The following is a 14199-nucleotide window of genomic DNA, read 5'->3' as shown; positions in this document are numbered from 1 at the left end:
AAAAAAACTGGAGAGATGCAGTACAGCCCACTGAGGAGGGAGGCGGAGTTTAAAAAATTGTAGATGATTCTTTCTGTACAGCTCGCAGTTAAAGGAATTTAATCCACTTGTCAGGACTTGTATTCCCTGTGCACCAGAATGTTAGTTTTATCCTCTTCAATTTTATATGTAAATTTTACATGGAATTTCATCTTAATATGTTTTATTATTTAATGATTTTCTTTGTTTTATATATATAGCAAGAAATTTATTTGTTTTGCTTGTAAACTCCTGAAGAACGCATCTTCTAGGGCAGTGTTTCTCAACACACAGTACGCGTACCCTTGGGGATACATGGCCTGGCTGCTGCAGAGCATATTCCCTGCCCATCAGTAGAAGCCGCTACGGATCCCTGCCTGCCTGCCCCCCGCTGAAGCCGCAGCCGGGGATCCTTCCCTCCCTCCCTCCGAGCCCACTCGCACCTCCCCCTCCATGATGACCAGTTACTTGATGGAGTTGCACCCGCTCCATCCGCCCCCAGCAAACTCTGTGCAGGGACGTGACTCACATGCTACACTTAAGTAGCTAACCCAGAAACTCCTCTTCAACATCAGAGCTGATGTCAGAGGGAAGGCTTATGAGCCAGCCACATGCAGCGTGTGAATCGTTGCTCGTGCCGTCCCTGCACAGAGTTCGCTGGGTGAGGAGGGAGCAAGTGCGGCTCCAACAAGTAACTGGGCTGGCTATGGGGGGGGGGGGTACAGGCGGGTAGAGAGGCAGGGATCCCCGGCCACGGCTTCAGTGGGGGCAAGCGGGCAGGCAGGGATCCCTGGTGTACAACTTAATTTTGGGACAAAGGTTGGAAGGCGGGGAGGGGGGCACAAGCTCGAAACAGAAAGAAGGGGGCACTAACTTGGGACATGTTAAGGAGAGAATAGAAAGGGAGAACTGTTGGGCATGAGTGCGTGAGTAAGAGATGGTGCACATGGGGAAAGGAAAATTGAGCATAGAAGAGAGAGGAGTGAGGTAGAGATGCTTGGGGAATAGAAGGATGAGAGGGAGAAATGTTGGATATGGTGGAGAGGGACCAGAGGGACAGATTGAAGAGGATGCAAGGGTGAGGAATGTTGGACATAGTGAAGGAGAGCGAGATGTGGCATGGTGCTGGAGAGGGGTGATAGAAGGAGAAATGGGTATGGGGCTGGTGGACAGTGGTGAAAAATGCTGCACATGGTCCGGGGGAGGAGAGAGGGAGAAATTATGGGATGTGGCAGGATCTCTCAAGACAGATGGATAGTGAGAGAGGGGGACACTAGTTGCCAATAGGGGTGGAGGAGAAAGGAAGAAAAGTTGGACTCATTGAGGGATAGAGAGAGATGTTAGTTGGGAAGGGAATGAGGTCCAGAGGAGAGGAAGCGTGCAGGAGGCACAACGTGTTGGAGAGGGGGGGGGGGAGAGAGAGAGAGATGGATGGGGAGGGAAGAAAGGAGAAAAAGAGAAATGTCATACTCAGGGGAAGGGGAGAGGACAGAGAATAAAAAGTTGAACTCATGGAGGTAGAGAGAGATGTTGGTTGGGGGAGGGAATGAGGACTGGAGGAGAGGAAGCATGCAGAAGGCAGAGAAAGAGATGTTGGACTGGTGGAAAGGAGGGAGAAATGTTGGATATGGCAGTAGACGAATGCATCCTGGATCTCTCTCTCTCTTTCCCCACTCCCTTTGCAGCAGGGGAGGGAATGAGAGAGAGAGAGGGAGACGTTGCCAATGGAGCTAGAGAGGAGAGGAAGAAAAATTGGACTCATGGAGAGACATAGAGAGATGTTGGTTGGGGAATGGAATGAGGTCTGGAGGAGAGGAAGCTTGCAGGAGACTGAAAGAAAGAAATATTGGATGCAGTCAGAAGGAAGTGCAACCAGAGACTCATGAATCACCAGACAGCAAAGGTAGGAAAAATGATTTTATTTTCAATTTAGTGATCAAAATGTATCAGTTTTGAGAATTTATATCTGCTATCTATATTTTGCACTATATTTGTCTATTTTTCTACAGTTGTTACTGAGGTGACTTTGCATATTTTAAAGTCATCTGCCTTGACCTCTTTAAAAAACTGAATATAAATTATAATTAACATTTTCTCTGCGTACAGTGTGCTTTGTGTTTTTTTAATTTTGTGGTCACCATTATGTATTAATAAGATTGTGTTTATATGAAAAATGGATGGAAGAAATTGCATTACAATTAGTACTATTATTATGGGGGTGGAGTCAGGGGTGGAGCTTGGGTAGGTCTGGGGTGGAGCTTGGGCAGGGGTACTCGGTTGGTATTTGTTAGGCTTAGGGGGTACTTGGCTTGAAGAAGTTGAGAAACACTGTTCTAGGGTGCTGAAATACTTGTGGTGTTGAGTCAGATTGTCTGTCTTGCTTCATTAACTCTACTTTCATCATTTGACTTTTGTCTCCTGTGAGGGTACCCTTCCATTCTTTGGTGGAAGGAGTGTGATGAAACATGGCCACGTTGTGTTTTAATTGATTTTGATTTTATTATTGTTTGGCATTTATTTGTAAATTGTATACATTTATTTTACTGTACTTTTGCAGTTTCATTAAATTGCCACTATTGGTACATGTACCCATTCCTTTCGATTCTGTCTTGCATTTGTAACACCTTGCCTCTCCTGCCTAGTGCAACCCTAAGAGATTCCACTCCAAAAGATGTTAAAGACATTGCACGGTGCAAGCCAATCAGAGCCTAGCATTTCACATATTTAAATGCATTTTCATGCAGTTGGCCTCTGACTTGTCTATGCTAGTGTTTCCTAATCAGTGTGCCTTTAGACCAGATCAAGTATTCCACAGAAAACTCATTACAGTGCTCAGGTTACCTCACAGCAACAAAAGGCATTAGTAGTAGCTCTTAAATATACAGGAGCACCTTTCAGAACACATGTACAGTCACACATGATTCTTTTCTCAATACAGTATGAGTGTGAGTATTTAACTGGTGACCAGGCTCTGCTTTTCCCAGGATATACATACTACACAGCACCTTTTCCTCCAATAGTTCTCCAGCTTTTCTTTAGCTATATTTGTCCTCCTGCTCCATAAAGGCTGGGGTGCCGCACAACATTTCTGAAAATGTAAGCATGTCCTAGGCTTCAAAAGATTGGGAAACATTGATCTCTTCAGAATGGCTATTTTAAGAAATGATGATATGCTCATTACACAACAGCAAGAATAATAGTTGCAAATGTATTTACATAAAATACTGACTTATTTTCAAAACAATGATATAAATGTCTTTCCCACCTTGTGGTCATGTATTCAGTTCTGTGACCTAGAATTAAAATTAGAGAAAAGGTACCTATTTAATGATGGAAGAAAGAAATGTTTAATATATGTTATCATGCCAACAATTTATTCTCAGGCTACATAATTTTAATTTATCATTTTTGTGTCACTTTTACATGAGGTTAACCAGTTCGAAGTGCAATTCATAGCATTCAAAAAATATCTTCAAACAAATATCCAACCCTGTGCAAATGTAAAATATTTAACATGTAAAATTCAAAAGTTTAAAATCATATAATAAAGTAACTCAAATATAATAGTTTAGCATATATTATTAAGAAACTAACATCCTAAAACCCCTGCACTCATTAACAAAACAAAACAGTACAACAAAACAGGAAAAGCCTGATATGAATTGCTCATTCAAGTAAAATCTATAACTGGGACTTGGAAATATTAATATTACATTAAATTATTTGTTCAGAGTTGATCATTCAGGATGCAAGATAGTAGCTCTATGCCAGTAGTCTCAAACTCAAACCCTTTGCAGGGCCACATTTTGGATTTGTAGGTACTTGGAGGACCTCAGGAAAAAAAATAGTTAATGTCTTATTAAAGAAATGACAATTTTGTATGAGGTAAAACTCTTTATAGTTTATAAATCTTTCCTTTTGACTAAGTCTTAATAATAATATTGTAATTTATAGCTTAAGAGATCAAGAAACTGTTTTATTTTACTTTTGTGATTATGATAAACATACCAAGGGTCTCAAATAGAACCTGGTGGGCCGCGATTTTGAGACCACTGCTCTAGGCTGAGTTGTAGTAGCAGCAGCAGCACCTTTTACCTTTGGGCACAGAAGTTATAGCCTATCTTTTCTTTGAGGAAGCACAAGGGCCATCAGTTGGAGCATTTCTCCAGGCCAACTGCTGTGTCTGGTGTGAGATCCATTATATCATATGTGACCCTCAGTGGAGAGAGGTGCTGTAGTCCAGTGCCAGGCCCACTGGGAATTGGAGGCCTGGGAGAAGCAAACTGTTCCCCTGGGCTAGAGGCGACCTTAAGCCCTGACATGAGGACCACCCTTGCAGCTATGTGTAGCACCTAGAGCAGGAAGAATCCCAGGCAACTTGAGGGGGTAAATGAGTGCCAGTACAGTCTTGTGCCAGTAGAGAACACCATAAGAGCTAAAATGGAAGCAGAGTAACTTAAGATTTATCCTCGGACTGAGAGAATCTGTCTTAAAGAGACAGTGGCAAAATATTTTTTCTGAAATTCTTCAAATATCTCAGAATGCTCTACCACCTATTCTTCAAACTTATTATCTACCAGAGAAGCAGGTGTTACCTACATTGGAAAACTAGGGAAATCTCTTCACTTCAAAACAACAGAGCTTTGGAATAATTTCCCTGCCCAGCTGCGCAACCTGGGCTCTTTCCAACTATTTCAAAGACACCTGAAAACTTGACTATTTTCAAATATTTCTGCTTCCCCCCTACCATCAACTCCCACTGTACTTCCTTTTTAATTTTTGTAAACCGTGTCGAGCTCTATATTTATAGAGAAGATGCAGTATATAAGCTTAAGGTTTAGTTTAGTTAAGTTTAGGAAGGGACTTCAAGAATGAAAATAGATATACAGATATTAGGTTCTTACCTTGCTAATATCTTTTCTAGTAGACAAGTGTATCTTTCTGGACAGATGGGTAATATCCCCATGCTCGCAAGCTGTGCAGAAAGAATGCACTACAGCTTTTGAATCCCTCTTCCTTCACTAGAGGGTTCTGCTGCCCCCTTCAGTTTGTACCAAAGCAGGCGATAGCCCCATATAGAAACACATATGAAGGAGAGGTATGGGGAAACTCCCTGAACTGATTTTTTGGTCCTCTGTTTGGAATGTGATTACCAAAATTTTTCTTATTAATGACCCCTTTACATTAGATGTGTTAATTCTGGGATCCTCAGCACTATCCTCACCTTTATCTTTGTATCATGACCACCTTTTGACCCTTTTGTTATTTCTAGCTATTCAATTAATTTTGCAAAATTAGAAAGACTTTTCTAATCTCAGCTTTACTCATTGGTGGAATTCGGTTTGTCTTCATGTTAAATATGAACGACATTTGGCAGAACGCTCTAAATCACTATCCACTTATAATAAAACATGGTCGATACTATTGGAGTACTGCACTCAAGACCTTTGAACTAATATCTATTAGACCTTTACCAGCATAATATCATTCATCTAATTGATTTACTCACTTGCATTTCTAATTGGTGTTTATTATCTACTGCATTCTCAGGACTCATTAGTGACCCCTTCAACATTTATGATAATTGGTTTTACATAGCTTTTGTAGCTATATGTTTTCTATATTTGCTTAAATTATGGTTTCCTATGCACATCCATTGCCCTATCAACTTCTCTGTCTTGCTATTTATTGTGGCTAGAAGACTGTATTGTATTATTTGATGCTTATATGTTTGTTACCGATATATTATCTTTTGTGGTGATGTACTTGAAAGGAGCTGTCACTTCTTTTTCTTGTTGGGCTTTCTCGGAAGCCTATTGTTGTTTATTTTATACCTATAAAATCAATAAAAATATTTTGAACTAAAAAAAAACAGTAAGTATTTGTAATTTGATAAATCATTCCTAATTTCGCTGAGAACAGCAGCATTGCTTTTGCTCTAAAGTTGATTAATTTTCTAGGGATAAATTTCTTGCGAGTGATCCAGAACTCCCCACATGACCATCTCAGAAATTGCTGAAATTTTTTCAGAGGATACGCTGGGACCTCCAAAGAAGATATCCAAAGTTTAGGGGCATGATCTCAACCAGGACCAGAGTTAGGGGCCCCTTTAGTTGGGTCACTTTTTTGTATCCACAGAAGATGTCAAGCGGGGACCCTCTTTGAAATTGGACCAGTTCACATAGAATCCTTTTTTTGCTTCAATGTGATAAATCAGAGAAAAAAAACGAACCTAGTTCTTTTGCAGATTTGAAAGAGAAGTGATATTTTTTTTTGAAAAACGGATTTTCCTTTACCAGGGTACAAAAACTCATTTTATTCATGCCTACAAGACTTTGATTAAATCCTGTTACAGTCTCCATCTACTTCTGCACATTACTAAGTCACTGTTAGATCCATGATGGCAGGTTTCTCAGAAATAGCTCAGGTACATGATCCCTGATCAGAATGATTACTGCAGTGATCAGATTAGGTATGTAGGTGGGGGATATAAAAAATGTCTAGATAGCTGTAAATAGCTGTTGCTAGAATCCCAGCCCTAATTTCAACTGAGCTGGAAATACAAAGAAGCAGAAGGAAATTTCTAGGTCCAAAAGGATTCACTTTATCATGATTTACCTTCCCCAAGCGTCCGCTGCAGCAGATCATGCTTTGCTTGAAGCTTTGTGATGAGGTTGCTCCCTTCTAGATATTCTCTGAATTTCTGTGGAGACAGAAGACTATTTGTTATTTTATTTAACTTAAATACATGATGTTCTCTGAAAACATTTACATTATGGATAAAAATTATATATCTCAATAGAGAAAGCAGACAACATAAAAGAGCTAGGACTAGAGGGGGGGGGAGGTCGGTCAAAGGAAATAGCTGTTCCAGGTGTCAGATGAGGAGAAGAGTATTAGGAAGGAACAGTCATCTACTAATAAAATTTTATAGCTCACCACAGTTCAATTATGTACATATTTATACAATAATCAATTTTAAGGCAAGACTATACTATTTGTAGTTTCAAGTTCAAGTTTATTAAAAAATTGTTATCCCGCCTTTTCAAAATTACAAAGCGGCTTTACAATAAAAAGTAAAAACAAGGTAATACTGACAAGTTAAAATTAAAGGCTAATCAATATCCCATAAAGACGGGTACAAAAACACACAAACCAACTGACACGAAAGGGAAAAGGGTAGAACTACAATAAGTTGAAAGAAAAGGACATTTAAGGAAAAAACAAGAGGTAAGGATTACTAAAGATTTTCCCTTTTTCTGCACTGCTGTAATTGCCACAGAGACTGCGCTAATGAACAAATAAATTGTCCTTAAAAGGTCAATCATACAATAAAGGCATATTTAAAAAGCATTGTTTTTAAGCTGGTCTTAAAATTATCTAACGTGTGGATTTCTCATAGGTAAGCCAGTGTAGAATTCCAGAGCGAGGGGGCGGTAACAGAGAAAATATTAATGCGCATAGTATTAATAATTTTTAGTGATGGGTTTTGATTGGATGACCGTACAGCACGTTGAGAAATAAGCGGTGTTAGAAGTCTATTAATACATTCAGGCTGCCCTGTTTGTATAGTTTTGAAAGTTAATAGCAGTATTTTGTAGGTGATGCGGTGAGAGATGGGCAACCAGTGTGGTTTGACTTTCAAAGGCGTTACGTGGTCAAATTTTTTTGCATTAAAGATAAGTTTGACAGCGGTGTTCTGAATAATCTGAAGGCGTCAAATTTCTTTTTTAGCACATCAGTTATAGAATAGCACTGAGGATGCATATAGCACTTACATAACTGTACACTTACCTGCCTAAGTACTAATCTTCTATAACTAATTTTAGCTTGCAAATGGCGCTTACATTTAGGTGGTATGTTATATCTAAAATTGCTCTAAAAATAGGCCTTTTAATTGCTCAGTGTAAAAGCACCTGGCTGAAGTACACATATAGATGAGAGTGAGGAGGGGTATGTCAGCATCTACTGCAGTACATATCAGTTTGATTATGCCCGAGTAATTTTTTTTTCTCATATTAAAAAATTACTGTTACATTATATTAATAATATTTATATTATAGCCTTAGTGCATCCTGTATTATGTAAGATAAATCACATTCAAAAAACAAATCTTGGGAGGCTGTGGAAGAGCGGGGAAAGTTAATTCTGACCGTCTATCCTGAGCATAAAAAAGCTGGGGTTTAGCTTTGCAACACACCATGAAATAAAACTGTTCTGTCTCTTGCTGGTTTGCTCTTCTTTTAGCAATACTGGGTTTACTTAAATATGTCTCAGACACTGTAGATTTTACAGACTCCGTGGATCGACTGTGCTGGAAACATTCAGACACGTCATAGTCCTCAATAGTGACCATATCTTGTATTGTCTGCAATGTGGCCTCTGTTGTTTTCTTTATCTAGGGATGGCACAAGAATAACATTAGCCTTTTCTTTGTTTGGAAGAAATCAATACAATAAATATGAAAATGATTTCATCATTATCTGATACATTAACACTTCCCAAAGTGAATAAAGAGGTTCACTGAGCAAATACTGAAAGTGTTAATGGTTTGATTCATCATAATCAAAAGCTTTAATCACAAACCGTAAGATAACCCATGATATATCAAAGCTCAGTTTCTAAGTTCAGGCTGAACAGTTATCAGCTTCTAGTTTTCCCCTTCGTAGTTAGCATTTGGCTGATAAGAGTATTATCTCTTTCTTGGCATGTCTTTCCTTGGATACCTCTTTGCTCATTATATAGTGTCCTCCTGCTTCACTTTGCCATGTTTAATTATGTTACATTCATAAGATTTCTGGTGGCTCAATAAAATTGCAGGAAACCCAAGAAAATCACTGGGAAACACATTATTCTTAATGTGCTGCCAGAAAAAAAATACTAATAACAAAACAATACCAAAAATCTGGCATGCCCTGTTTTGCTGTGTACTAATACTACTATTTGAACAGTGCTCAGAAGTCAAGCCCGAAATCACATGTCTGAGATTGCCCCAAGCTTTAACAATTTGATTGGGGTAATCTCAGACATGTGCAATGATTGAATGAAGTTATAGACACACATGATTTTGTCTTCCGACCACTGTTCAATTAGCAGTATTAGTACAAAGCGATGTCAAATTTTTTTGCATTGTTTTGGCTCAATATAGTTGCCATTAACAGATGGAAAAATTGTACTACAATTGCGTGCCTTGAAATGTTATACCATTTGGAATTAACTACAACTCTAAACAAATCAGAACAAGATCTTGTTTTTCTTTTGTTTGGGAAACAATGATAGTCCCTAAAACTAATGAATTATGCCCTATTGGAAACCATAGGAGGGACCTACCTAGACACTACCAGGTCTACCCACTGCACTCATACAAAGACCCGCTCATTCACTTAACACACAAACAACAAGAAAAAAGGAAAAAAGTGGAGAAAAAGCCTCAGTTCATCTTCATATGGCAAAAAACAAACATTTAGCTGCAGACGGTGACCAGGCTGTCTTCCATGCATCCAAAAAGTGCAAGCCTGCCTGGCCCCGCAGCCATTCTTTCCAAACGGGGAAGCCTCCTTTTCGCTGAGCTGCGTCAGGGGAATGATTCCAGCCTACTCCACCAGCAACTGTAGAGGCTCTTCAAGTGCTCCAACTGCTCACATCCACACACATAGAAGCTGAGGCGTGGGATTCTCCAGCAACTAGTGTCTTCAAAATGGAGTACAGACTCTTCTCCTTTCAGTCAGACCAATCCACAGCCAGCTTCAACCAAAGAATGCCGCCCACTCAATTCGGGCATTCAGCCCAGCTGGGTGGATGGTTTATAGATTGTAGATCCATCTTTGTTCCCTCTGACGTAGCTGACGTCTCCAGGCACCACGTCTCACACAGCAGGGGAGATGATCAATCACCACACACTGCAGTGAACTAAAAGCATGTTGGCTTCAAGGCAGTGCACCACCAGGGGTTCTTCCACTCTCTTAGTATGTATACATGACTTGTGCTCCAGTAATCTGACCCTCAATTTCCGTGAGGTTTGTCCCACATATAACAAAGAACAGGGGCATATGATGATATAAATAACCCCCTCTGTAATGCAGGTTGTATTGCTCTTCAGTCTAAACCTTTGTCCTGAAACCGGATGCACAAATTCAGTGATGTTTAGCATCAGAGATGCTCTCTGTCTGAGATGCTCTCTGGATGCCTAAGTAGCAATAATCGCTTGTTAAGACCCTTAATTGGCTCATTAACTACTAAGATTGGACACTTAAAGCATGCCTAACTATAGGCATGACTTAGGCACCCTTTATAGAATCGTGGTCTTACAGTCTTATAGTCTGCACTATCCCATGGTTCTAAGTCAGGAACAGAAAACTATATAAGAATATAGAATGTTTACCATACTTAAAATATAGATAATATGAAAGTGGTTACCAAGAGACAAAATGAGGTGTATTGAGCGATCACCACGAGAATAAGAAATAAGATTATGAGAACTTATGGCCTTAAATATTAAAATATATGAAATTATAGTAAGGATAAAATGCCAACTGGTAAATTTTATGAGAAAGAATAGCAAAGGAACAAGAAGGAGAAGTAAAAATTATCAGTTTGAAAGAAGATAAGGTATAGGGTCAGAGAAAACAAGGGGAAAAAACCCAAATACAACAGGTCACCAGTAATATGTACCACAAGCCAGAACCTTAGGAAGGGAGCTGTCTTTAGAGAAAGTAATCCAGTAGGAAACAGCATCTAACTTTACTCCAAATTACTGTTTAAACTGCAATGGCGCTGTCTGGCGTGAACAACACAGATAGCAGGGTGTGGCAGAGACCTTTCCAGCTGGACAAAGTGTGTATATTTATATATGTGAACATAAAAAAACCCTTAAAAGAATAATTAACAAAAGATCATGAAATTATATAGAGAGAGGAAAAAAGGGAATAATAATACAGTATATATAATTGTGTAACTTACTGGTTAAGCAGGCTTAGGAAAGATTAAGTGCATAGACATCTATAGAGATAAAGACTTAAAATTAAAAGAGTTCTTCCTCCTTCCTTTTGTTTAGCTTAGAACACACTTCAGCTTCCCATACTTGTGCCTCTTTCTTTATTTAAGAGACTGGTAGAAGGGCCTCTGACTTCTGGTCTAGTTGTAATGAAGATATATGATCTTGCATTCCATTACTGGTAGAGAAGAAAATCTGTATGTTAAAATCTTCGCTGTGTGCTTTAATAATTACTGAATATGTGAAATATGAATGTATGTATTGTGACCGGATAAGATCTGAACTGGAGTAGCCCGAACCCTGACCTGGGTCATCCAAGCCTCAGCCGAGTGGTTGAATGAGGTATGGAGAGGTAGAGGGGTGTCTGCATCAAAATAAGGTCCAGTAAAGGTGTTTAGTGTGAATTTTTAAGATGGCTTTATTTTCTGGTCTTATATTGTAGTGCAATTCCAAAACATACAAAACAAAAACTCTCATGGGTGGCTAAACAGCCTGTTAGCCCATCATGTTTTATTTACTAATAAAGTTCAAGAAAAACATAAAAATAACTTTTCAATTTCAAGTCCTGGAACCTGTAACCTGCTTGCACTACTTGGACAGGTTCCCCACAGTTCTCCTATGATTATGCAAATTTAGAAAAAAACAGCGATTCTTAACTCTTCTGTTATTCTTAATTACATCAGAAGCAGTAATTCTTAACTCTTCTGGTATTCTTAGGTTTGTGAGGCAACACCACCTTATCAGAAACAGCTTTTTTTACTTCCCCCAAACTTTACTCTGTAATCATGCTCTCAAACAAGCATGACTTCTCAAGTTCCATTTCAACATCAGCTTACCAGTGCTTATAAAGGCAGACAATTGTCGAATCAGCAAATCCTAGGGCAGATTCCAGGAATAGAGTGTAGATTTACAAGTAAGACAAGCAAAGGTAGGAATCTAATCTTTCATTCTTGTACAATCCCACTCTATTCCTGGACTAGTAGGATGTAACAGAGCAGTCCCGGAGAGTCAGGGTAGGACTGATGAGCCTGCTGACAAAACAGAGGAACCCAAAAGTAGCATTCTGCTTGGCCGCCACATTGATCCTGTAAAACCTGATGAATGTATGGCAGGCAGCAGCCCTGAAAGTCTGGTGGGCAAGTAGCGGCCCTGAAAAGACAAGATGCATCTGGTAGAATGAGCCCTCACCGCAAAGAGGGGGGGGGGGGGGAGGGCTTCTTTCCGGCCGCTATGTAAGAAGAGGAAATGGCCATACGGCTCCATCTGGAAATGGTAGCCTTGGAAGCTGGCCTGCCCTAGCGGACAGCACTGGCCAGAACAAAAAGATGGTCGGGAGATGAAAATTGTTTGTAACCTCCAGGAATTGTTTCATGTGGTTTGCTGTCTTATGGCGGCTCCCCTTGGGAATATTGAATCTACTTTCGATAGCCAGGATTTTCTGCATCATTTTACTACTAAAGTTCGGAAAGTTGCAATTTTGTATTATATTTATTTATTTATTCCATTTTCTATACCGTTCTCCCAGGGGAGCTCAGAACAGTTTGCATGAGTCTATTCAGATACTCAAGCATTTTTCTCTGTCTCATCCCAGTGGGCTCACAATCTATCTAATGCACCTGGGGCAATGGGGGGATTAAGTGACTTGCCCAGGGTCACAAGGAGTAGCGTGGGTTTGAACCCACAACCCCAGTGTGCTGAGGCTTTAGCTTTTAATCACTGTGCCACACTCTTCCTGAATTTTTGGAAATTCATTACCAGCAGTGGAGGGGCAGTGTGTTGAGAGTTGGACGGATTTTTAAAGCCATGCCTGAATCTGATATAAAAGTGATTATTGAGGGTTTGAGCAAGGCTGTTTGTTCTTTAGACCCTTTTCCTCCCGGGGTTTTAGTTTCTATGATGGATGCTATTTCTCCCTCGATTTCCCAGGTAGTTTCAAAATCTTTGGAGGAAGGGTGTGTTCCTTCTTCGTTGAAGAGGGTCATTGTTTGCCCTTTATTGAAAAATTGTTCATCTGGGACTGCCTTGGAACACTTCCGTCCTATTTCATCCTTATGTTTTTTGGCCAAGGTCCTTGAAAAAGTCATGTTACATCAGTTACAAGCTTTTCTGGATAAGAGTGATATTTTAGATGATTTTCAGTTTAGATTTAGACCAAAACATTCCACTGAACTTCTTGTTCTTTCTGTGCTTGATAACCAAACGGAGTGGGTTAGATAATGGGGTCTCATACTTTATGGTTCTCCTTGACGTATCCACAGCTTTTGACACCAAATTTGCGAGATTACAGGCCTTGGGTATTTCAGGTACGGTGTTGGGATTGGTTTGGGTCCTTTTTGAGAAATCGTACATTCTGTGTTGAAGTGAATGAGAAGAAATAGGACTGGGTTGCTTTGTCTTGTGGAGTTCCTCAGGGTTTTGCCCTGGTCAGTGGTCTTGTTTAATATCTATATGCTCCTGCTGTGTAAAGTTTTATGCAAGTTGGGTGTTAGATTTCACCTTTATGCTGACGATATCCAATTTCTTATCCCTGTGGAAAAATCTTATGATGAAGCACTGTCATTTCTGAATGACTATTTTTGTGTTGTTCAGAATTGGATGTCTCAAAATCACCTAAAGTTAAATGTCTCTAAGACTGAGGTGCTATACATTGGTCGTAGTATGAAATTGGTATCTTGCTCATCTGAGATCTCTCTTGCAGGTGAGGTTGTTCCTGTGCGAGGACAGTGTAGATATCTGGGAGTTATGTTTGATTCCACTTTGTCCTTTAAGGCTCAGATTAAAGCTGTGATATCCAGCATGTTTTTCAAGCTTATTTATTATGCAGGTTGCATGACTATATCTCTGGTGATAATGTTTGCACAATCATCACATTGATGATAACCCCTTTGCTTGATTATTGTAACTCCATTTATTTGGGTTTGCCCAAATGTATTTTGCAGGCGTTGCAGCTGGCACAAAATGCTTTTACTGCTTGAGTCACTTTGTTCTTTCTTAAACTGTGGTTGACTTGCTGATTTGTATTTGTTTACTGCAGGACTGCCTAATTCCGGTCCTCGAGATCTACTGGCAGGCCAGGTTTTCAGGATACCAAAATAAACTCTGTGGAGTGACAATATTCCTAAATGGATTTTATTTGAAAGTGTCAAAGTTCCAAAGGTACACTGAAATCATCCACATAAAATAATTTC

The 14199-nt window shown here is 39.6% G+C and overlaps 1 protein-coding gene across 3 annotated transcripts in view; it reads right to left on the bottom strand.

The window, feature by feature from the left end:
- The window catches only part of SRGAP1 (SLIT-ROBO Rho GTPase activating protein 1), a 299333-nt gene that overhangs the window by 89902 nt on the left and 195232 nt on the right, over positions 1 to 14199 (bottom strand). For all 3 annotated transcript variants that reach the window (XM_033959332.1, XM_033959333.1, XM_033959334.1), the window contains exons 9-11: positions 8219 to 8416; positions 6637 to 6721; positions 3284 to 3311 (exon numbers count right to left, since the gene is read on the bottom strand). In XM_033959332.1, coding sequence (XP_033815223.1) covers positions 3284 to 3311; positions 6637 to 6721; positions 8219 to 8416 — 311 coding nt within the window. The remainder of the gene's footprint in view (positions 1 to 3283; positions 3312 to 6636; positions 6722 to 8218; positions 8417 to 14199) is intronic.

This window comes from Geotrypetes seraphini, chromosome 9 (genome assembly GCF_902459505.1).
Source record: "Geotrypetes seraphini chromosome 9, aGeoSer1.1, whole genome shotgun sequence".
Lineage (NCBI taxonomy): Eukaryota > Metazoa > Chordata > Amphibia > Gymnophiona > Dermophiidae > Geotrypetes > Geotrypetes seraphini.
The sequence above is the reverse complement of the archived record's forward strand: the minus strand, read 5'-3'. Positions and strand labels throughout refer to the sequence as shown.